The sequence below is a fragment of the Harpia harpyja genome, chromosome 7 (genome assembly GCF_026419915.1).
Source record: "Harpia harpyja isolate bHarHar1 chromosome 7, bHarHar1 primary haplotype, whole genome shotgun sequence".
Lineage (NCBI taxonomy): Eukaryota > Metazoa > Chordata > Aves > Accipitriformes > Accipitridae > Harpia > Harpia harpyja.
This window is the reverse complement of record NC_068946.1, coordinates 7,694,492-7,718,442: the sequence shown is the minus strand read 5'-3', so window position 1 is coordinate 7,718,442 and position 23,951 is coordinate 7,694,492. Positions and strand designations below refer to the sequence as shown.

Below are 23,951 nucleotides of genomic sequence, written 5' to 3'. Positions count from 1 at the left end.
GGAACACGAATGAATAGTAGGAAGCAGTGAATGAACTGCACGCTGGCTCACATATCTGCATGCAGCCTGGTGCTCCGCTCAAGAGTAATCACACCCCACTGCTGGGTGGGATTTTGAGGATCCCACAAAAACCATCAAAATACTGAACCTTGGACCTGATGCACTTGGGTGAATTTAACCTTAACGGCCGTGGTCTGTTTCTCCGTAGCTGTTCGCATCTACGTCTTATTTTTCCCCATTTATCCACAGACCTGAGAACTTGCTTCCAAGCCTCTGATGTCTCCTCTTTCACTCATTATATTATTCAGAATAAAATAGCCTCCCGGGCAGGAGCTCACTGCTGGTCTTGCTGGCCATGAGGAGCAGGTAGACATTAGGCAAAAGTCCAAGTTCAGCAGTGGGTGAAAATGTTGGGAGATTAGAGTTCCATGGGTACGTGGTCATGGCAAAAGGCTGCTCCTTTGTCTGTTGTTGGCCCTTTTGGAGCTGAGCAGTTCAGTACAGTTTGGGGCTGGGTAGGTTGCATCTAGCAGGATAAGAAAGCGATGCTGGAAGCAGGTTTTTTGCCATCCGATTTACAAAATCCTCTTGTCCCGGAGCTGGAAGGAACCAAGCAGCGGGAAACCGTTCCTTCGCTGGCAGCCTCCAGCCTCCTTCAGCTAACACCCAGCCCCAAAGCTTGCTTTCCTGGCTTCTCCCCAGGACCACTGCCAAGGCACTACCAACACTTCCCTCAGCACAGCTGTTGCTTTCTTAGCATCTCCTCTTCCTGCTTCTCTGATCTCTATGCAAATCTTCACACAAACAGGAGCCAGGAAAGCCCATCCAAGCCTTGCAGGTATCTTTCGATTTGGGTAGTGCCGTGCCAGTGTTTAATGTGGAGGCCTCTATTAGATTAATTGCACCTTTACAGAAACAGAGCCTTTCCGGTCTCCAACAATTATTGTAACTGAAAGATTGCAATGAAAGGGAAAGAGAAAGGAGAGAAAAAGGCGAGCAAGAGGAAGGGAAACGAAAGGAAGAGAAAACCATCCTCTGGTGTTGGAGGAGAACTTTCCCAAGTCTTCGCTGCAGCTAGGGCTCTACCCCAAGCCCTCTCTATCGAGTATTACGTTTAAATAGGATCTGTTTGCGTTCAGCGAGCCACATCCAGACTTTTCTGTCGCTGCAGGAGCAAATGCTGGGAAATCACCTTCGGACACCGCTCTTCTTTTACAGACACGTCGTTTTTATGGACGTGCCTTGCCAGCGGGCTCTCCCCGTTAGTTTTTAGCACTTGGCGGGGGCTCCATCGCCCAGGACCGGGGGGGGGGTAGGTCAGTGTGTGAGCTCCCTGCCCGCCCCGGGCGCTGCGAGTCCCGCCGGCCCCGGCTGTTCGGAGACCGCCCCGTCGGGGATCCGCGGGGCTCCCGCACCCGTCTCTCCGCCTGCAAACGGGACACGGCGAGAAGAACCGGACGACCGGAGGGAGATCGCTCGGTGCTCCCTCGTCCCGCCCCATCAACCGGCGGAGCTCCTGCGGGGCCGCCCCGGCGGGGCGGGCAGGCTCTGCAGCCTCCGCTCCGCTCCCCTCCCTCTTTCCTTCCCTCCCTCCTTCCCTCCCTCCCCTCTTTTCCCCTCCTCTCCCTTCTCCCCCCCCCCCCCTCCGCCCCGATTGTGCAATAGCGAGCGGCGGGGCCGGCGGCACCGCCCGGAGCCCGGCACCGGAGGGGGGGGGGGCGGGGAGGGAGGCGGCAGGCTCCCGGCTCCCGCCCGCCCCGCACCTCCCTGGGCCGCCGAGCCGAGGATGCGGCAACCGCCGGGTACCGCGGGGCTGTAGCCCGCCCGCCCGCCCGCCGCGGCCCCGGACCCCATGGGCTGTGCCCACCGTCGCCTGGGTGGTGAGTAGCCCCTGCGGGTTTGCGTCTTTTCCCCTCCCCGCCACCTCCTTCCCACCCCCGGCCCAAACCGAAGCGGACCTGCTGCTTTTTTCTCCGCCGCTGATCAGCACCAGATTTTCCGCCTCTTTTCCTCTCTCCCTGCTCTTCTCCCCCCCCTCCAACCTCCACGGGTGATTGATGGCCGGGAGGATGAGAATATTGCCACGGGCAGAAATCAGTTGCAGATGAGGCGGACTTCGGGGGATCTGCTGTGCAATCGTTAAGCTATTTCCACCGCCGCTTTAGCTCAAATAAAATAAAAGAATAGGATATGGGGAGCCGCGCTCTTATCGGTCGCACATCTGTGGTACAGAGCCCTTCCCATCTATTTCGGGTTTCGAACAAAAGTGCACAGGAAAGAAGGGGGAACGTTCAGTGTATCGATTCACTGCAGTGCCAGAGGACGTGTAGTAGTTCGGGTGTCGTAAAGGAAGGAGATTTTCCCGATGGAAAGGCAGGGAAAGTTTTGTTACTTGAAAAGTTTGCACTGGGGGTGAATTTACATCCTTGCATCCTACACATAGTTTTTGTGCTTACTGGAATATTACAAAGGCTTATGTCCCATACATCTCTACCTGTTTCTTGAGTCGTAACATAGTGTTTCAGTTTGTCTAAGTATTTGTGGCAGTTCTTACTTGTTACATACAACAATCTCTGTGTTTTATGCACAGTGGGGATTTCTCTTTTTCTCTGAGAGATGTTCCAGGGACAGAACATGCTTTAGCTCGTTTTCAGGCTGCATTAAAGTTGATCCGGACAATCCCTTATTGCCTACTAACATTTATCTTACGAGGGCACTCTTATGAGAAACTTATGCTGTGCTCCGCAATCTAACTTTCACGTATAGGATTAACCCCATCAAATTAAAAATTCAGTCTGTGTGAAGTGTTTGTGGATTTGGAGCACCATAGCTTTGCCTTGCAGGTTTTTGGGGGAAAAATCTGCACGCTACTGAAACAAGTGGGAAAGATCCTAGTGGTACGGCGAGGCCCAGATTTTCCCTTGTATTTTTAGCCCAAGAACTTAATGTCCTCTTTGCAATGTCCAACCAGCCAAAAATCAGCTGCATACAATGGGCACTTTTGCTTTTCAAAGGCAGTCTCCCATCTCGAAAAAGGCAGCTCGCTTCAAATTTGCAAACCGCAGGATGGGAAATGGAATTTGCCTTCAGTATAAAAATCCCAAGTGTTTGCAAACAGCCCTGAGAAGAATCCGGGCTCTTGGCTTGACCTCTCTGCGCTGAATTCCAGCTTGGGGAGTTTGCGGTCTTGCAAAGAGGGCTAACGAGCAAAGTCTTCCGAGTGCCCGGTCATCTTTCCGGAGCGAGGAAAACGGTCAAGCTGGAGGGAATTTTGGGTGCCCAGGAAGCGCAGGATTGGGCCCTGAGCCAAAACGCTTTTAAAGTAGCCTTGAAGACCTGCCCGTATTGGAGTAACTTTGCTCGCGGCGCGTGTTGGCATTGCCGAGGTCATGTTAAGCTGGTCCAGTCGTGGGAAACCTGCCTGAAAAGCAGAGTAAACTCCCGGGCAGTATTCCTCCCCAAGCTCTGTGCTGTTCCCATTAAAGTGTTAGCAATACCTCCGCCTGCTCCCGTATTGTAGCTGCAGCGACTGTGGGGCAGGCAGGGCCAGGGACTTGCTCTGTCCTAGGGCCTTGCTCCTGCTCTTTTTTTTTGAAGTCTGCTGGAAGAAAAACCCCTCCTCTGTAGTCGCCCAGGCTTGGAGATCCCCTGCAATAAAGCAGGGACCAGAGTGCTGGCAGGTCCAGCACGGCTTAGGGCAAAGAAACTTCTCAGCCGCTCAAATCGGATTCTTAAAAACCTGAGCAGCTGATAAAATTGTCCTTTTGGGGCAGGACCGGAGTGAGAATGTGGGGTGGTCTGTCCTCCGTGCCTCCCGTTAGCACTGGCGGGAGCTGTGCGTGCCGTTTCCCCAGACCTTTGTTTCTCGCACAGCGCTGTTTAGGGAGGGAGCGACACGGGGCGGTGGGGGCCAGGGCTTTCCTGGGTGTAAACTAGCTCTGATGGTGGGAACGGAGCAACCCAGCACTCCTTTCTACCAGTTGTGGAGCTGGGCTGGGCCGCTACCCCCATTCCAGCCAAGATTTTAATCCTTTGGAGCTCAGCTTTGGAAATGGTGCCAGGATCGGGCCCTTGCTTTGGTCACTCTCTCAGACGTGGCTTAAGCCTCCTTCTTCTCTGATACAGAGCTCAGACGACTTGTCCAGAGAGGGGAAGAGACCGGCATTTGGTTCACGGGTTGATTTCATTGTGGTTACTGGGCTCGATCCTGCAGTTTTAGGAGAGACTGTCTAAATGTCAAGTGTGAGGTCAGCCCCCAGCACGTCTGGTAGCAATTGAAAATACCAACTGGGCTGTGAACTGTTACGTTACCCCCGAAAGCCTCTGGCCCCGCACTGCCACGTGTTTTTATGCTTCGGTATTGGAGACACTGCAGTCAGTGCCGCGGGTAAATAACACAGACGTTGGGTTTTACGTCGTCAAAACTGAGAAGGCTGGTGCAGTGCAAAGCAGAGATTAAAAGAGAGCAAAACAGCACTCAAGTCAACTGGGTTTCTGCTGTTGTGACCGGGATATGGCCTAAACGGGTGTAAAGGGAGAGGGAAACGGCAGGAAGGATCCTGAACCGTCACTGAAAGGTCCACAGCTCCAGCCGCAAACCCCTTTCTCCTTCCCTCTTTCCACCTCTTGCTCCAGCAGCTGGGAACCTGATCCTGCAAGCGCAACCCCGCTGCGTAGGACAGGGCTTGATTTTTTTATGCAAGTTTGGTAATGAATGACTGAGCAAGCCGAAAGCCAGCGTGGTTGGCATTCGAGACAACTCCCATCTCTGACTGCAGGATGGCCTTACGCGGCGTGTGTGCTAAATTAAAAAAATAATAATCCTGGTGGCCACTATGTACTAGAACTGGTTTTATCTGGTTCCAGTTATGCTTGTTTTGAGTAAGACGAGCGGTGCCAGATTCTGATCTCATTTGCACCAGTGGAGTCATTTGGAGGAGCCGGTCCCAGTTTACCTCACTCTAAGTGAAAGCAGAACTGGGCCTGCTGGGAGAAGCGCTCCCCGGGGAAATTGCTGGTGCCTGCATGCAAATCAGACACGGGGAAAAGTGAACGACTCTTGGGACCCTTCCCAGAGGCGGTGCGGATTTTACCGCGGGCCCTGTGAAAGCTGTTTTCACCGAAAAAGGAGGGGAGAGGCTGCGGCTTCAGTTGCAAGGGGAAACGGTGTGACTGTGTGCTCCAGAGCGAGCCAGGTGCTTTGGGGAGATGCCGGTCAGCGAGCAATAGCGGTCAGGCTCTCGATTAGTGATGCTGTGGTGGAGGAAGAGACGTCCTCTTTCCACGCCTGGTGGGAAACTGCTGCTTGCAGGGGTCAGGGACAGCTTTGGAGAGAGCAGCCCGGCTGGAGGGCAGCAGTCGCTGTTATTGCTTGGAATTTTCAAAGGGTTTTGGATCCACGGTTCACGTTTGGACACCTATGGTCCTCTTGCGTGGCCAAAGCTCCAGTCGATACCCTCAGCCCCAGCCAGGCTGACAGTGCTGCCCGCGCCGGGTGGCTCTGCCTGCCTGCTCTGCGGCCGCCAGCGTGTGGGACGGCTGTGTGGGAAACACCAGCTCCAGGGGAAACGCAGGAGGGAGTCGAGTCTCCTTCAGGTCCAGACATGCGACGAGCAAGGCCTCTGGCTGAAATGCTGCTAACAGCTGTGTTTGAAAGCGCCTATTTCTCATATTATCTGCAATGCACTTGGATACGACCTACCGCTGGGGACTGTTCTAGCCAAAGCAAGTGGCAGACTAGTCCTTCCTTGCGCGGGGTCTGAGACGGAGCCTGTACGCGCTCTCTTCCCCCCACTTTGCCAAGGCACCCCCGTCCCACTGCTCCCCAAAACTGCCGGCTGCTGGAGGCTAGTACCAGCTTGTTTGCCAGGTGCCCAACACAGCCGATCCTTGCTCCCATCCCGCTTGCCCCGCTGCTCTTAGGGGCTGCAAAGCCCCACATTTCGAGCAGGTGCTAGAAGAGGAGAGGGAGTGGAGGGTGGTGTGGGGCCAGGATATATTCCTATGCTTTAGGTTGATGCATTTTCCTGGCCGTGATTGTTCTTAATGCTGAAGAAATTGAGCAATTGAAATAAATTACCAGAAACTGTTTATATTACTCTTGCTTCCTCCACAGGCCATTAGTGTGTCCCTTTTCCAGCAGAGCTCCTTTAGGACCCCATTCTAAGCCTATCAAAGTCCATAGGTAGCTTTCCAATGATTTTTGTAGGTAAAGGAGCTTGGATTTTTTTTCCAGCTGCAAAAAATGTTTCTCGAGTGCTCAGTGCATGGTCGAGAAGCCAGATTTAAACTCCCATGTACCGAAGTCTTTTGAAATTCTGTCCGAAGTGGGGACAAGAGAGGGCTTTAAAAATGCTGCACTGCTTTTCTCTATTTCTGCTTTATTTCTGTGAATCGCCCAACCATGCTTGAGTGGAAATTAATACGTTACGGAAAGGGAAGCTCGAACATCTCCTGCTTTTGAAAGGAGCAGAGACAGCCAGAACCACAGTGAGAAATGACATGGCTTTTGCTCCATTATCAAAAAGTTTTTAGGATTAATTCTTTTGCATGTTAAATATCAAAGGTCTTCCTATGGTAGTTCCATTTTTATTTTTTTGTAATTTCTTCCCAGATTTTGCAGCTCAGCAAAGCAAGACTCAGCTCAGAAGAGACTTCTGTGTTCAGTTAAGCACTCATCTGTCTTGCTGTCCTGAAGAATTACCTCTAGATGTTTTCAGTGCATAGCTCTCTTCCCTCTCCCCTGGCGATATTGTCATGATATCGATCAGATTAATTTGGTCTATTGCAGGCACAACAGTAGAGTCCCCAAAAGAATGTTGTACTTGGTATTTTTTGCAGCAAAAATATAAAGTTTTAGCTAAATGCGACTTTCAAAAAAGGGGGAAGTGTTAAATAAGGACAAGTATTGAATAAAATCGGTTGTTTTGATTTTTTTTTTTTCAGTACACAGTGACTTCTCAGGTTTTCACAGTTTAGATTTAAACTTTTCCTGCTAATAATGCTGGCTTATAATATTTTTCGTTCCATGTAACCAAATATTATTTGGGTTGAGATTCCCAAGAGGCAATTCCCTGTAGTATTCCGAAGTTTTGTCTGTATAGACAAAATCCTGTGTGGTAGGAGAGCCATGCCCTGGATCTTTCTCAGACAGATACATGTTTCTTTCCAGTCGCCACCAAATCAGACACTTAACTGTGGCTTTGCTTCCTTTTAGGCGCCTAAATAATCGATTGCCTTTTAGCGCTTACAGCTACCTGCAAGGAGATCGATCGCTCCTGGCCACCTCCACACACAGGAGTGATCCCACCCAAGTCCTTGGAGAGCTTTCTCTTCTCCAGGCAGCGATCCCCGCCTTGCCCTGCAGCACCGTGTCCTTGTGTGACTCCCTCACCGCACAGCAATGTCCCGGCCTGACTCCCACCTGCCCCGCAGCACGGCGTTTACCCCGAGCATCTTCCCGTCGAGGAACGCGTGCCGCGTCGTGTGGGGCAAAAGCTGTTGGCAGCCATCCCTCCCCTCCTGCCCCGGGCAGCCTCTTCCCTCGAAGGAGATCTGGCACTCCAAAGACCTCCCTGTGCTTTTCCACTCTGTCTGCACGCATCAGCTCACTCGGCATACAGCGATCCCTTGTCTCTGGTCTTACAAGCAGGGAAACTGAGGCACAGAGCAGTGCGCTCAGCAGCACGTCTTCGGGGCCTCCTCCTCCCCCGGCAGCGCCGTGCAGCAGTTTTTCTCAGCAAAATGGCACAAATAACTAGTTGAACACAAAGGCAGGACCCGGTACTGCTGTGATTCATGTCTAACACCAACTTGGGGTTGCTCTTGGCAGCTTGGCGTGGTATAGCTTTAGAGCCAGGCTGGGTGGGAAGCCGGCTCTGTCAGGCAGGACAGTCGCCTGTCCAGGGAGGCAGGAGAGGAAGGTCGGAGGTCCCAGCTGTGATCCAGACCAGGAGCTGAAACCTTTGCCTTGTCCATCTCTACTGAGATCTCGTGCATCTCACACAAGGGCTTGAATCAGTGATTCAGGCACTGAGGTAAGGCCGTTGCCTAGCTTCGTACCTCAGTTTCCTTGGCCGCAGCGTGAAGCAGACACTGTTTCTGTGCTGTATTCGCAGGCTTTGAGCCTTGGCTAAGCAATGTTTGTAAAGCTTAGGGTTTTCTTGTCTCTCAGAACCTGGGATGCTGCGTGTGTGGCCATGAGCACGATACACCTGTGTCTGTGGTTTTATGCATTTGGCAAAACTGCAAGATCCTGCATAAGAAAAATACCTATAAATATATTAAACTACTCATGAAATGTTCTCCGTGTCCACCTGCAGGCTTGTCTTGTATTATGGTGTAAACTTCCCACTGGAAAAAGAGAGTAAAACCGATTAGATCTTTTTTATTTTCCTCCAGAAGTGTTTGGTTTCCAAATGGCCAAGAACAGCTGTGGGCTGGGTGGTGGGAACGCGGCCTCAGAGGTAATTCCCGTGATTGTCCTCCAGCCGATATAACAATGTAGATTTTCCCAGCTGCTTCCAGGCGTTGGCGGGGACTGTCCTTCTTGCGGGACTCCTGGGAGTCCCCGGGACTGCCAGGATGGGAGGAAGGAGCTCTTCTAGGTGACATAAAACATCTAAGCGTGCTACCACCAGATCTGAAAACCAGGCTCATGGGAGGCTCAGCCGTCGGCAGGACTCCTGCCAGGCTCTCCAGGCCTCGAAGAGATGCTGAGACCCACCAGCCTTGGACGTTTTGCCCCTCAGCTCCTTGGGCATGGGGACAGGCTGGAAAAGGGCTCTGGGGCCGCTCACCACAAGGCTGCAGCTGTGCGTGTGCTGAGAAGTTGTTTGTCTCCGGAGTCCGGGATGTGCCAGGCTCAAGGACTGAGTCATTTGATTTCTCAAATGCGTGCTGAAGGGATGGCAGAGGAAGCTGCCATGTGGTTCCCTGCAGAGGGAAAGGCGGGGGGAGACCCTCACGGGCTGATGGGTCTGCCGGAACTGAGCTGAACTTTCTGCTTGAAAAGCTTTGACTAGCAGGAAAAAAAATGTGCCCTGGTGCGGAGAAGAGAAAGAAGCCCCTGTGTGCAGGGAAGTGCAGGCCAGGGCCGGGGGTCAGCGCCGGGGAGCACACACTTGTTCCTTTAGGGGCTGCAACGTGTAATTTAGCTTGTCACGGAGGAATGTGCTCAATGCCTTTATTTAATCGGGAGTTTGCAAACCTGCTCGGGTGCCTTGTCTTCCTTTTTCCCCTTCCCTTCCCAGTTGGGGGGAGAGGGAACACGGTGCTTTTGTCTCCGACCCTGTGGCTGCTGTCAGATGAATGGTTTTAGTGGCCGCTCTGTTCGCATGACTGGTTTGAACTATGCCAGCGAACACGCCGCGGTTGCGAGCAGGCTCTTTCCAGCCCCAGCTCCCTCCCAAACTCAGCTGCATCAGATGTTTTCCTAGGCACTGGCATAAACCTTGTTACTTACTAGAAATGTGGCCCTGCGGGTTCCAGGGCATTCTCGGGAGAAGGAAAACACCATGTGGATGTGGCCTGTTCCAAGGCTTAAAAATCAGTGGGCAATAGCAGCGCTCAGCACCTGAGTGCCCTGAAGAACAGGGTATAAAGCTGCAATTGCTCCAGCTCTGTAGAGGTACCCGGTTCCCCTGCTCGCCAACTGCCCCTCTGCAACCCGGACCAGCGGCCGTGCTGCTCCGGGCTCTGGTTACGAAGACATCCCTGCGCAGGAAAGGAGAGGGCTTAAGTATATGTTTAAGTGCTTTCCTGAATCCAGGCCAGGTCCTGTGCTTTAGCAGAGCACAACCTTGCTCGTCTTCCTCTCGGTATCAGAGCGAGACAGGAGCCCAGATGCTCGGAGATGATCCTTCATGCCTCTGGCCATGGGTCTGCTCTGACCAGTGCTGCAGAAACACCTCTCTAGTGAACACTTCCCTCCAGGAAAATAAAAGGTCCCAGGGAAGCTGGGCTGTCAGCACAGACAGAAATGTTTGCCTCTCTGCTGCTGGGTAGAGATGCATAGAAACCTGGAAAAAAAACCAGCCACCACCTTTCTTTGGAAAGAAGGAAATTGCTCTCTAATCGGGCATGTGGAAGTGAACTTGTGTGCTGACTCCAGAGGAATTTCGGCTGTTCCCCGGGGGGGTTGTGATTGCTGTTTGGGTCACATCCCAGCTCTGATCTCGGACTTGCCTTTGGGAGCAGGATTCCTCGGCATGGAGCTGCTGGCATTTGAGGAATGAGTGATGCTCATTTCAGAAAACCAAGCAAACCGAGTGTGTGCGCATGCAGCTTAGCCGTGTTGTTCTTAGCAGAAATTACAGAATTCCCCCACTGAAATGGAAAAAAATTTCAGGGAGCAGAAGTAAGCCATAAGAGTTTTTTTCAGGACAAATGTATTTAACCACACCGCTCTTGTTAATGGCAGTACAAGTTCAGGGGCTAAAACCCTCTGCTTATCTCAAACCAAGACCTGCAAACCCTGCTTTGTGCAGGTATTCTCACCGAGGGCCTGTGGGATTCACGTGAACAAGTGCTGGGAGGATTAGGAAGCCAAGGCTATAAAGGTGTTGCTGCGTTATACCGTTATGGTTCCTGTATCACCAGGAAATAAGAAAATTTAGCAGAGACCCCACCTGATTCCCCCAGAGATCCCAGGGCCAGGGAATGAGGATGCCCTTTTCTGGCTGCCTTGGGATGGAGGATGGGGAGGCATCTCTCTCTCGTCTCTCTCTTGATTCAGATGCAGGAGGTTGGGCTCAGTGGAGGGGTAACAGGGCAAAACCCTCTGCCCCATAATGACCTGAAAATATCTGAGCTGGAGCTGTGAGAGGTGCTCAGTAGGCCATCTCAATCATTTAGATAAATGCGGTGGTCCTCCAGCTGAGGATGTGTTGGTGAAGATGGTGCAGATAGACTGCGTGACTGGAGGAACGCCTGGCTGGGATCCCCCAGCACAGAGCTGCCTCTGACACCAGTGTCTGATAAACAAGGCATTTTTCCTCTCCTTCCCCAGCAAGCGTTAGAGGGCTGGGCCCAGGAGCCATGGGAATCAACAGGAGCCTTTCCAGTGTGGGCTTTGGATCTTCGTCTGGATAAATAAATAGAAGGAAATAACAAATAACATGGTTCTAACAAATATTTTAGAAAGTATAAATGTCTGCCTTTCACTGTGACTCCATCCAAACCCCACAAAGGAAAAAATTTCCCTATTTCTATGATGCTTTTCCATCTGCCTTTCCCCAGTGATTGGGAGTGTTAATGCAGGCACCTTGGCTGGAGAATACAGCTGGCCCGCGAGGGAACCCTGCGTGGGATTTCTCTGGGGGTGTTAAGTAACCTTCTCGGCCGACCACCTTTGCGAGCAAGGTTTATGCTTGCTATTGAAAGGACCCCCCTTGTCTGCGGACTGAGTTCCCATCCTCAGAGTAGCCGTTTGCTGAATTTGAGTGGCTCTATAAAAATAAATGCTGTATTGGTCTTTTCTGCGGGTTTCTAGCCTCTGGATTGAGGTTTCCACATCTCCCTGCTTGCTGCTGCCTTGCAGCGACATCTGCTGCGCACTTCTAGGAAGAAAGCGGTTTTCCTTCCCGGGAAAGTGGTCCCTTTTCTCTGGGAAAGCTTGCAGCAAGGCCAGCTTTGGCTTTTAAGGTGGGAGAAAAGGAAGTGGGGAAGTCTGCTCCTTCCTCAAATAAAAACATTTCTGCGGTCTGTGACTTCTCCAACCTGGCTCGGCCTGTGGTGGTGACGCTTTTGTTTTGCAAACTTCTCCCAGCCCAGCTTTGGGTGGGCACTGATGAAAAAAGCCTGCTGTTGCTCCTGGCACAAATCTTGGGAGAAGTAATGCAGGTATCTGCCTGCCCCAGAGCTTGTTTTGAAGAAGGAAGAGGCAGAGCAGCATGTCCCATTCCCCGTGAAGTGTTTTGGGGAGCCTTCCTGGCCACAGCAGTGGCTGTAGAGGGAGATGTGAGTACCGACATGCTGGGAGGACATACCGACATACCTGTGCTTGCCGCAGCCAAGAACTGCCATGGGGTTGGAGAAATGGGCCGGCTTGCCTGTTTTCTTTCCTGCTAACGCTTTGCTCTCTGTCTCCAGTTGTAGGATTTTGGCAGAGCTGGCCATGATGTTATGGTTCGTGGTTGGTGCCCTCTTCCCAGTGCTGCTCCTGGCCGCACCACCCCCCATAAACAAGCTCGCCCTCTTCCCGGATAAGAGCGCTTGGTGTGAGGCAAAGAACATCACCCAGATCGTGGGGCACAGCGGCTGCGAGTCCAAGTCCATCCAGAACAGGTATGGATCCACTCTCAGTGTGGAGCTGGATGCAGCTGATTTCCATTTGCAGATGGCACCAGAGTGGCTTTGGGGACTGTCACTCGTACAAGAAGCCAGGCACAGTGTCCTGCCTCTGCCCGGCTGCTCTCTGTCTGTCCCAGTGGAAGGTGAAATCTCCTTCTGCCTTTGTTGGGAAGAGCAGGCACCTTTGCTGAGCCCTCATCCCTCCTGTTGTCTTTGCAGGGCCTGTCTGGGACAGTGTTTCAGCTACAGCGTCCCCAACACCTTCCCTCAGTCCACAGAGTCCCTGGTTCACTGCGACTCCTGTATGCCAGCCCAGTCCATGTGGGAAATCGTGAGTATCCCTGCCTGCTCCACGGTTCTTTCTGTGGGGCCTCGCTCAGGGGCTCTCAGCTCTGCTCTGCCACCACTTTAGGGCAAGTTGTTCTCCTTCCCTGAGGTTTTCCCACTCGTAGTTCCCTTCCAAGGTGTCTCTCAGGTGACTGTACCCTGTCTTGAGACGCCTGGGTGGAAGGGGCTGCTGGAAGCAACATGACTGCTGTGATGAATGATGCATTTATCACGCTGTTTGCAGAAGCATTCCCTGCCAGTCCCTGCATTATTCATCCCTGTGCTCATCCCGCGTGCCTGTTCTCTTCACCACTGCCTTTGTCGCCTCCTCCCACTTGGGAGATTTTGCCTTCTTCAGTGTCCAGAAGTGCTTCCCACAGCCCATCTGCCAGTCACCCTCAGACCTCCCAGTTTCATGCCACCACTGATCCTGGCAGAGCCATAAACCCTGCCTCCGAGGCAAGCCTAGGCACGCAGGGAGCTGGGTTCAGCTCTCTGCTTTGCTTTCAGCTCAGACATTTGGGCAGATGGTTTAGTCCAAACTACCCAAGATGCTCAGCAACGTGTCTTGTGGGTGGCTTTTGCAGTTACCACTGATATTTCTGTGCCAGTAGTGCCTGGGAGCAGCGTCCCACTTGAGTCAGTGCATTTTCCGTGGGTCTTTGCAGCTTGTGACCTTGCGAGACATTCCCAGAGAATTCTTGCCTTGCAGACTGACTGTAGATATTTGTTTATATGGATAGCGAACCATCGCTTCTGGCTTAAAATACCCCAAGTCAGCAGGGTACGGGGCAGGTCAGACCGCCCGCAGCAGGATGGCCATCCGGGCATTGAGCCTGCACACTCACTTACTGTGTCCTCGTCCCTCTGCCCAGGTGACACTGGACTGTCCAGGCAATGACGAGATCCCCAGGGTTGACAAGCTGGTGGAGAAGATACTTCACTGTAGCTGCCAGGCTTGCGGGAAGGAGCCGAGCCACGAGGGAGCCCTGTTCAACGTCTACCTGAACGCGGAGGAGAACATGCCCGCTGAAGGTCCCAGCCCCCATCACTATGCCCACCACCAACAGGAGGTGGAAGAACCTCCTGCCTCCAGCCACCACCATCACGAGGAGGAGGGCGACGAGTGACCTGGCCCTTGCGGACTGTCCTTGCAGCCAGCGGCGCGGGCAGGGGGTGTGTGCGAGGGAGAGGGCCGGGGTTTGGGGAGGGAGGGGGGTGGTGGAGTCTTTCCTATCTAATAGCTACCCTCATGCTTTGCTCTCCACGACACCCCGGGGCCGGAGGAGGATTTTGAGGCAGAAGCAGGGCTGAGAGGCGGACGTGAGGCTGGAGCTGCAGGGTGAGAGAGGAGGGCTCGGTGTTTTCTGATGCAAAACTACTTGCACATAATAGTAATAATATATTGAGAGGAGCGGGAACCCGGACAAGGGGGGTTTCGGCTGAGAGCAAGAGCTGAGCTGGGCTCCCCAGGGGCTGTCTGCAGGCTCCTGAACCTGCTGTGGAGCCCTTGCTGAGTCCTTCTGGGTTTTTCTCTTGTAAACGGCTCATGCTCGGATTGGAGGAAGAAGGGATGCAGCCTCTCCACAGTCCCACAAGAGATGCGCATCTTTCCTGGGATGTGCGGGACCAGCAGCATCCCTTCTTCCTCCTGTCTGCCCTGCCTGCCTAAGGACACGTGGGCTCAGCGTGGACATACTGTTCCTCCTGGCACCCGCTGGATCTTAATTCAACCCCAACCTCCTCGTATTAGGTAGGTCTTGGGGAGTATTTTGCCCCAGGATGTGCCTCTGGGGGCTGCGTGTGTGAAGTTGCTGGGAACCATGGGAGTGAGAGCCCTTTCCTTGCTGGTCCTCAGGGCCACCACGTAGCTCCCTGGGGATGAGGGAGCTGGATCATGCCATGGGCGCTGGGGCTTCACATTTCATGGCCCACAGGGGAAAGCCAAGAGCTGGCTTGCGCTGGGGTGGTCTGGGTAGGAGCCAGCCCCTCTCCCCCCTCTCCCTGCTGCACTTTAATGGTGGTGGAGGGAGAAGGGGGACGAGTGCCGGGGTGCCGATGTACCTTCGCGGGGGACTGCTCATGCAGGGCTGGGGAGGCTCGGGGTGGGGGGATGGCCCCGGGCCCCTCCTGCTACCCCTTTCTCTCTGTTGTATAAAGCTGATTTCTTTGGCGCTGTCCTGACAAGAGCTTCCAGAGCTTGTAATCGATGCCTCCCCCTCCTTTTTACAAGTTGGGTTTTGTTTTTTCTTAAATAAATTAGTTCTGACTTCCATTTCTCAGTGCTCTGATGCCTGTCTGGTTTTTGGCAGTAGGCTCCTCAGTGCTGACGGAGGAGAGGCCGTTTACACCAGGACACCAGACAGGACAGCAGCGCAGGAGGGTACAGGGCATGGGAGAGCGATGGTTCCCTTGGGTTTTCTGCTGCATTCAATTTGGGAGGAGGAGGGAGAGCCGCTAAAAGGAAAACCGACCCTAAATACTCAGCAGATGGGCTGCATGTGGACACGGGGAGCCTGCACATCAGCTGTTGCCCAGGCGTGGTTGTACTCTAGGGCCCTTAACACTGCAGCCTGGAGGTTTAAGGGCTGTCTGGTCCCACTTATGTGGGAAGTGCGTGGGGTCTCTGCGGGATCATGCAACCTTTATCAGCTCTGTTGCCACTAGGTGACACTCTTGATCCAGCGTGTTTGGTGGCATCCAGATGTTCATGGCCTCCAGGAGTGCCTCTGGACTGGAGGAAGGCGAACTTGGACATGGACATCCCTTCGTGGGTGAGGAGAAGGACCCAAGCGCCTTGGCTGAAAACCAGTGGGCTGTTTCCAAGGGTGTTTGGATCAAGCGTTCCCTGGACAGGGCAGAGTGTGTCCTTGGAAACCTCTGCTCCCACTGATGCCTGGCTGCCCAGCGTGGTTGTGCCCTCAGAAGCGATCAGATGATGCTCCCTTGTCTGAGCCTAACCCTGGGGAAGGTCCGGTCTGCTCCTGGAGGGGCAGGAGGCTGTGCTGTGCAAGCAGCCAGCTCTTATTGCCCCTCTCTTTGAGTCCCAGGCTCTGGGGGCTCTGCACAAGTTTGGAGAGCAGTCCTCCGGGTGGTGAAGCGGGAGAGGGTTTGTGTTAAGGCAGCAATTGCCACGACAAAGGGGATGGGCTGAAAAGGAAGGACCCTGGCAGGGGTGGTGGTGTCCTGTGCATTAAGATAATTTTTTTAGGCTGTGAAGTGTCCTACTAAGGATGGGAGCTTTACTGGAGAGCCAGGAGGCAGGAAAAGGTGGAGAAACCCATGCTGTCACCAGCCACCATCATGTGGCCCTTTTACTGGTGTACGGTGAAAACAGGAGCTGGATTTAGCAGGGGGACTGTTCCTATAAACTCCGGGAGCCGCAGTTCAGGGTGTTTGGAGCAGGATGTCTCCACCTCCTTTCGACACAACCTGAGCTTCAGTGGAGGCAGGCAGTGGAGGGCTGTTTTGCAGATGAAAACACAAATCTTTTAAAGATAGCTAGCCAGGCTCTGCCCAAAATAGGCCCTAAGGAGCTATCCCAGGTAAAAGATGGAATGAGACCCTGAGAGTAGATTGCACTATTGGAGTCCGCTGTGTTAAGCACTGGACTGCCTGGATGTCCTCACCGAGGTCTCTCAGCCTTCCAGTTTTACTCACTGTGGCTCACCAGCCCTTTCTTTGCCATGTTGACATTTGGGTGGCTGTTGACAACCTGGTTTTGCTTTCCCTGCTAGTGGTACTGGAGAGCAGAGCTGGTGGAAACCATGATCCCCTGCAGATGTGTCCAGAAACGCAGCGCAGGGGAGAGAGCACAGAGGCCAGCAGAGCTGCCGGAGCAGAGAAGCTTTTGCAGGGGCAACGGTAGGATTTGGACCTCATTTTAAGGCAGGTTTTTTTAAACACATTTTGCTTCGATCAATTCAGATTCACTTCCCCAGCAAACACATCCAAACCAAGCGTACAAAACCTCCCACGTACCTAGTTGTGGAGGACACACTCCTGATCCAATCTCCTTCTCTGAAGCGAAAGCTCTGGAGATAAACTGAGATGCTGCTAAGGTTGGGGTGCAGCAGGGCTGAGAAGGAAGCATGGCTTTGCACTGTGGCATGACTTCCTTGCTGAGCACTAGCGTGGACCCAGCTGGGATAAATCTGTGCTGCTGCATTGATTTATCCTAGCTGGGGAGGCTGCCGCAGTGTGGGCTTGGGGTGGGTTTTCTTGCTTGTTCCCAGCACAGATGGGACGAGGAAGCGAGGGTTTCCTGGTACAAGCGCTTTTCTAAAGAAACCTCCTGCTGTGATCAGAGCCTCGCGTGTGTGTGCTCTGCCCTGGGATGCCTGCCAGGACAGAGTGATGCAGAGGTGGCTGGGGAGGTTTGGCTGGGAGCATCCAAGGAGAGGGTCCTGGGGAAGCAGAGGGAGGGCAGATGCCACGCACAAGCTCCCAGGAGAGCTTGTCCGGGTATGAGTGACAGCAGCCGTTTCCCAGTGAACAGCTTTCGAGTGGCACGGAGATCCTGGGGGGCCAACGGGGTGCATAGGGGCTGTGTCCATGTACAGAGGTGAACCCTGCTTTGCATCTCCCCTGTCCCTTACTCAGAGACCTGAATTGCCCATTCGGCCACTGAGAAAAGCACGACAAAGTTGTTGAAAAGGTGATTAGAAAAGTAGATCTTGGTAAAGAGACAAATTTCTGTTCCTGGGTGGGCGGCTGGGCAGCACAGCCAGTGCTGGGGGTGCAGCGGGACAGAGCTGGTGGAGCGTGCAGTATGCACAGCTGGCGTTCGCCCACACATCTGCAGCAGCATCTTCCCAGGGGAAGCGTGTTAACGAAAGCTTTGGCAGCGGTGCAGGAAGGAAAGGACAGCAGCTGGCAGTGTCTGGCCCTCTGACTGCAGGGGTAGGTGCCAGGGGCACAACAGAGACACACACAACGGCTCCAGTTTGTGCTGGAGTCAGTGCCCTCTGCTCTGGTCTCCCCCCAACAGAAATTGCAGCCATTTGTTTGAAGAAAAAAACCCTTTCGGCAGCTGGCTGATTAAAAAAACCACATCAGTCCCTGCCAAGTACCCCGAGGTACTGGCCCTGAAGCACGGAGGTGGTAGCATGAGATACCAAACAGCACTTAAATATTCAGAAGTGTCTTCTGAACTAGAGGGGATGAAGCAGGACCCGCTGGGTTCTCTGACATGTTGCCTCCCACTTGCCAAAGGGCAAGTTGCCGTGGGTCCATCCGGGGTTGCCCCTGCAAAGGCAGGGTCCTTGGCTGCACCGAGGCCAGCCCAAATAACCCCGGAGCGGAGGAGCAAGACTCCTGGCTGTCCTGGCGTGAGTGCAGCCATTTCCCTTGGCTTCTGCTCACACCCTCCATCCCTGGCTGCAGATTGCTGGAAAATTAGCCAGCAAGTCCTTTCCGTGCCTCTGGCTGCTTTCTGAGCAGGCAACTGTGGGCTGTTGCATGCAGGGTTTGTTGCTTTTTATTTGGATTTGCAAAATTTTGCTTTTTCTCAACTGGCACAGAGGATAGAGCCTGGCGCTCGGTGCTGCCGGCTGGGCTTAGCTGCAGACCTGCTGGCCTGTGGGTCGCTGCCCACCTGCCAGGCGAATGCGGGGGCATTCGGGGGGGTCTCCGGTGTTGGCAGAGGTGGCAGGCGCAGGGGAGGCAGAGCATGGTGCTAGCTGTTTCTTTAAGGCGGAAAAGGGAACTCTCTGGCTGCCACTTTGTGGAGTTTAGACCAGATCCCTGTTTTCATTAGCATTTCATTTCATCTCCTCCTCTCCCCCCCCAGCCCCACCTCCTCCGAATCGGCATTTCTGCATCCTTTTCTGCGCATCACAGATCGGCAGGTAAAAGTCTGGCTGGCACCTGCACGCACACACACACTCACGCTCGCACACACCCCCTTGCACGCTGGACGCACCTCTGCTGGGGGAGAGACACCTTCCCACGCTCCTGCGTGTTGCATCTTCCTCCTCATGGGCGAGCTGGGCTGGGAGCATCCCTGTACTCGCCTCAGGGCTGCTCTGCCTCTCCCTGCTGTCTCTGGCTGCAGCAGCAGCAGAAGTCAGGCACCGAGCTGCTCGGTGGGGCCCCGCTGCCCCAGGGAACAGAGCTCTGCAGGTAGCCAAGCCTGGCTGGAGGGGTGAGAGCTAAGCCTCGGAGGTCCAGAGCATCCCCAGCATCTGAAACGTCCTGGGATCCAGAGCATCCCCAGCATCCAAAGTATCCTGGGGTCCAGAGCATCCCAGCATCTAGAGCATCCAGAGCATCCTGGGGTCCAGATTATTCCCTGGTCCAGCACATCCAGAGCATCAGAGCATCCAGAGCATCCTGCCATCCAGAGCGCCCCTGGCATCTCGAGCATCCCAGCATCCAGAGCATCCCAAGCCTCCGTGGTGTCCCGAGCATCCCCAGCATCCAGAAGCAGTGTCCAGGGACATCCCAGCACCAGAGGATTTGCAGGGATGAGGAGATGCCTGGCTGTGAGTAACGGGGAGGGGAACCTTGCTACAGCTGATCGGCTCCTGGGAATGTCACTCTGCCCTGATTGCCAGTGAAGAGAAGGAGTGGGGGAAGAAAGGGAGAGGAGAAGGAGTGGGGGAAGAAAGGGAGAGGAGGAGGAGAGGAGAAAGGAGGACGGACACAGACCGGGGAGAGAGAGATGGTACTTCTTCCCCTGAAGCTGGCTCCGGCGATGATCACCTAGCACAGGTCACGGCCAGAAGTAGGTCCCCCCAGCTCCAGAGCCAGCCCTGCCGCCTGGCTCCTCATGGAGGGCGATTTGGGGGCCCCCAACGCCAGTGTGCTGGGCGAGCGCTCGCTGCTGGTGGGGAGCAGCTGGGTGGCCGCTTTCCTCTGCTTCATCATCCTGCTGACCACGGCAGGGAACTTCCTCCTCATCCTCCTCATCGTCACCCAGCGCTCCCTCCGCAACACCTCCAACTACTTCCTGGTGTCCCTCTTTATGTCCGACCTGATGGTGGGGCTGGTGGTCATGCCCCCAGCCATGCTCAACCAGCTCTACGGCCGCTGGGTGCTGCGGGGTGACTTCTGCTCCCTCTGGTACTCCTTCGACGTCATGTGCTGCAGCGCTTCCATCCTCAACCTCTGCGTCATCAGCTTGGACCGCTACCTGCTCATCATCTCCCCCCTCAAATACAAGCTGCGAATGACCTCCTGCAGAGCCCTCTGGCTCATCCTGGCCACCTGGACCTTGGCTGCGCTGGCCTCCTTCCTGCCCATCAAGATGGGCTGGCACGAGCTGGAGTTCGAGGTCCGGTCCCCGAACGTCACCTCCCAGGGGGACGAGGACCAGTGCCGGCTGCTGGTCAGCTTGCCCTACGCCTTGGTGGCCTCCTGCCTGACTTTCTTCCTTCCGTCTGCCGCCATCTCCTTCACCTACTGCCGCATCCTCCTGGCAGCCCGCAAGCAAGCGGTGCAGGTGGCTTCCCTCGCCTCCAACGTGGCCACTGCCACCACCGACGAGACCGTGCCCCAGGTAAGGTGGCCACAGGGATGTTGCTCCTTGCAGACCCCCGTGATTTGGGTGCCCGGGGTGTTTCTGCCTTCCAGATGGCCTCGGGGCTGCAGCCGGCAAAGGGCTTTGGCAACCAAACTGCAGGGAGGGAGATTTTGGGCAACATCCACCTCCCTGATGTCCCCCGAGGTGCCCCATGTCTTGTCCCACCAATGGTACGCTTCTAAGCTGCTCAGGAGCACAGAAACAGCATGAGCAGAAGCAGAGAAATACATTAAGATTCAGGTGAAAACGCTCAGCAGCGCAAAATAAATGCAGTTTCGACCCCCTCTTGGCTAGCATCATCCCAAAGGGTTTTAATCTTATCTGACTTTCCACTCGTAAATCTTGGCCATGGTGGGTGTGAGACATATGGGGGAGAAGGAGTTTAAATAATAGCAAATACCAAATTCTGGAGAGCACCTTATTTTGAACAGCCAGCTTCTATTTTTGTTACCTGGTCTATAATGAGAACTGCAAAATACCTCCTTACTTGATTGCTGGTTAAACCCATGTGTGTGTTTTTTATAAGCAAAACGTGGCTGCACTTGTTTGCATTTCTCTGGGAGAAGGTAATTGCCACTAAATCTAACAGCTTTAATTCCCTGTAATAGGATTTATTGACCTCGTATCCTATGGGGAAAAAGACAAACTTAATTGCCTTTAAATACCTTCATTTAGTTTGTTGTTCTCTCTCTCTTAAGAAAGGAGCCAGGACTGTCTGACCTGGGCACCTGTCCCCCACGTGATAAGAGGTACCAGACTTTCAAAAGGAAAATGAGAATCAAAGAATAAACAGACAATATCATAAAATGTTTATTTTCTCCCTGGATGCCAAGTTTTTGGACTCTACAAACACAGCCTGCCACAGCCCTGCAGCCCCAGTGCTGCCCCGCTCAGGGGACCAGGGGATGCTCAGGTGCTTTGCTCGGCCGTGGAAAACCAGCATCCACCCCCCGTATTTCAGCAGAGGCAAGTGTCCCAGCAGATTCCTGGGAGCCCCAAATCAGCTCAGGCAGAGGGCGAGCTGAAAAGAAGGCGTCGGTCAGGGAACCCTCGAGTTTCATCTCTTTAACTGGATTTTTGTTCTTTTTTTGGACAGGAAGCTGCGTGGCAACGGGGCCTCATTTAATTACGGTGGAGGGCTGAGATAATAACTTAATTTTAGATTGCAAGAGTGGATAGAGGACTGAGTTAGTTACGGTGTTTGCAGGCTGAAATGTTTGACGTCCTGCTTTTAAAAATATAGTTTGCTGCTCTAATCAGCAGCTAGAGCTGCCTCTTTAGGGCATGCTTTATCCTCACCAAAACATTGACCAAGTTAGATTTTTCTGTAAAAGAACCAGCCTAATGATAAAACCCCTATTTTACAGTAAAAAAAATAAAAATACTCTCAACGTTGAGGGTTTCTATTGCTTCCTCTTCCTGATTTATGGTTCAGGGACTGCGGTGTGTGCCATCCTCCTGCCCCTTGCAAGAAGGGAAACAACAGCAGGGCTTTTTTTGCAGGATTTGCAGCACCAAACACCACTTTTCTTGGGTGGGAGGCTGGTGCCGGCACCGGCGGCTCCGACTCAGAGAGAAGTGCTCGCTCACCGCTCCATCTCCCACTGCAGGTTCCCTGCGCCCTGAGCCAGGCCGTGGCCAGCAGCGAGAGCAGAAGGTTCGCCAGCAAGCACAGCAAGAAGGCGCTGAAGGCCAGCCTGACGCTGGGTATCCTCCTGGGCATGTTCTTCGTGGCTTGGCTCCCCTTCTTCGTCACCAACGTGACACAGGTAAGCACGTGTGGGGTTTTTTATGTTGAGTTTTCTAAAGCTTTTCACTTTGAATCCAGCTGGGTTGGATCTCAGATACCTGCAGGTCTTGCTGGAAAGCCTCTGGGACCAAAGATGCAATTTCCCCAGGGAGCAACAGCAACGAAAAACCCTTCAAAGGGGTTTTGGAGGGTTCCTTCGAAAGGGAAACGTTGGCATGCCTGGGAAACTGCTCTGGATCGGGGCCGAGGTGGGAGATGCTGCTAATCCTTGTGGTGTCCCCCCGCCAGGCAGTCTGCAGCTGCGTCCCGGCCAGCTTCTTCGATGTGCTCACCTGGCTCGGGTACTGCAACAGCACCATGAACCCCATCATCTACCCACTCTTCATGAGGGACTTCAAGAGGGCTATGGGCAAATACCTGCCCTGCTGCCGGCGTTCGGGGGAGCCCCGTCCCAGCGCCATCTCCCTCTCCATGAGGAACTCCAACAGCGGACCCCGTGCCGCCACGTCCCTCAAGAACGTCCTCACCTTGCAGGCTGAGACCGACTCGGTTGACTCTGGGGTGCTGGGGAACGAACCCAGCCTGCTGCCGGCTGGCGACGGTCCCACGGTTCTCCCGGCCCCCAGCGCCCGCTTGGTCAACCTTTTTGACATGGAGCACTCAGACGCGGAGCTGCAGCCCAAGCAGCTCGGCACCCCCGTGGCCTGAGCGAGGGTGTCCCAACGGGGGTTATGGACCTCTGTGTGCTGGGAAGGATCCCCCAGCCCAATGCAAACTGTCTGGAGGGCCAATTTGCTGCAAGACATCTCCCTGCCCACGCATTGCTGGTCGGTACCCTCTTCAAACGCAATGTGCGTCTCCTTGGAGAAGACGTCGTCACTGAGCACTCCCGCGGGTAGGTTTAAACAGTGCAAAGCCACGTTTTACTGCTGAATTCATCTGCCTTGTTTCTCTCTCTTTCCATCCCTCCTTTGCTCACCGTCACCAATCCCTCACCCTTCTCCAAGAGCTGCTTCTCGTGACCTTTTCATCTCCGGTTAGTCTGAACTTGGGACTCCAGACCCTTCCACCAGCCTATGTCTCCCTAAACTTAAACCAGGGCTTGGTTTTCAGCTTCCACTCACACAGCTCGGCAGATCACCTCTATCTCACCAGGTACACCGAGAAGACCAGTCAAAACCACATCCCGTGACTCACAGACAAGAGGTTTAGGGCTGCTTCAGTCCACAGAACATCACGTCTTCTTGGAGTTTAATTTCCTTGCCTGATTTGGATTGTATCTGTCTCGGTTTCCTGTGAAAGCAGTGAGTTGCAACACAGTGAAACCATCGTGTTTAATCATGAACAGCCTGCGCTACAGGGGATTAAATTTGATGCAAAACGTTCAATGCTGCTTTTTGGATATTCAGCAAAGGTGTGGGTGTTCGACTTGTTTGTGGCTCTATGGGTATCCTGACAGTAGTAAGTAAGGAGATTAGCTTCCCTTTAGATTTCATCCTACAGGTTCCTATTTTGGGCGTATGACCATCATGCTTGGCTCTGACAATCCATCAATTTTTAGATGATGCAAATAGAAAATATACTATTTTTTCCCCTTCAAATAAGAATCTAAATGAATATTGTCTTTTAAATGACAATGCCAGCTCCCCCCTTCCCCCCAGCCATAAGCAGAGAGAATAGTGAGTAATGTGGTAAGCGGGCACTTAAAAAAAAAAAAAACAACAAATGCTTTTAGCAAATTCTTCCTCAAGTGCCTTTCAGATGCAGAGATGGGTTGGTAGTTGGTTGCTGTCCCCTCCCTGGACTCGTACCCTCCAAGCCTTGCTGCCTGTTTCTGAGCTCACACTAATGAGTCTGATGGTGCTCCCGAAGCTCACGATTATACAAATGAGTACAAAGCATCTGTAGGATATGGGATGCTGGAAGAAGCAGCCACGTGCCAAGCAAGTCTCATTAGGTTTCTTTCCACGTTGCCCACATACGTTCCAGAACTGAACAACAAGTGTTTTTATGACTAACTTGTCATTTATTTGGTACAAATCCCCTTGCAACCGATGG

The 23,951-nt window shown here is 53.5% G+C and overlaps 2 protein-coding genes across 2 annotated transcripts; both read left to right on the top strand.

Annotated features, from left to right (window-relative positions):
- The first annotated feature begins 1,703 nt into the window (after positions 1-1,703).
- On the top strand, positions 1,704-14,893 carry NBL1 (NBL1, DAN family BMP antagonist). Its single transcript, XM_052793107.1, has 4 exons — positions 1,704-1,880; positions 12,091-12,285; positions 12,511-12,622; positions 13,494-14,893. Exons 2-4 carry the CDS (start codon positions 12,116-12,118, stop codon positions 13,746-13,748), a joined length of 537 nt encoding a protein of 178 aa, XP_052649067.1. The 5' UTR covers positions 1,704-1,880; positions 12,091-12,115; the 3' UTR covers positions 13,749-14,893.
- Positions 14,894-19,210: 4,317 nt separating this feature from the next.
- HTR6 (5-hydroxytryptamine receptor 6) lies at positions 19,211-23,941 on the top strand. The gene is made up of 3 exons (XM_052792653.1): positions 19,211-20,119; positions 21,754-21,912; positions 22,182-23,941. The coding sequence occupies exons 1-3, from the start codon at positions 19,391-19,393 to the stop codon at positions 22,599-22,601; spliced, it is 1,308 nt and encodes a 435-aa protein (XP_052648613.1). The 5' UTR covers positions 19,211-19,390; the 3' UTR covers positions 22,602-23,941.
- The last annotated feature ends 10 nt before the right edge of the window (positions 23,942-23,951 follow it).

Coding starts and splice junctions, on each gene's coding strand:
- NBL1 (XM_052793107.1), top strand. CDS start 12,116: ATGATGTTATGGTTCGTGGTTGGTGCCCTCTTCCCAGTGCTGCTCCTG. Junction 12,286..12,510: donor TCCAAGTCCATCCAGAACAG/GTATGGATCCAC, acceptor TTGTCTTTGCAG/GGCCTGTCTGGGACAGTGTT. Junction 12,623..13,493: donor CCCAGTCCATGTGGGAAATC/GTGAGTATCCCT, acceptor CCCTCTGCCCAG/GTGACACTGGACTGTCCAGG.
- HTR6 (XM_052792653.1), top strand. CDS start 19,391: ATGGAGGGCGATTTGGGGGCCCCCAACGCCAGTGTGCTGGGCGAGCGC. Junction 20,120..21,753: donor CCGACGAGACCGTGCCCCAG/GTAAGGTGGCCA, acceptor CTCCCACTGCAG/GTTCCCTGCGCCCTGAGCCA. Junction 21,913..22,181: donor TCGTCACCAACGTGACACAG/GTAAGCACGTGT, acceptor TCCCCCCGCCAG/GCAGTCTGCAGCTGCGTCCC.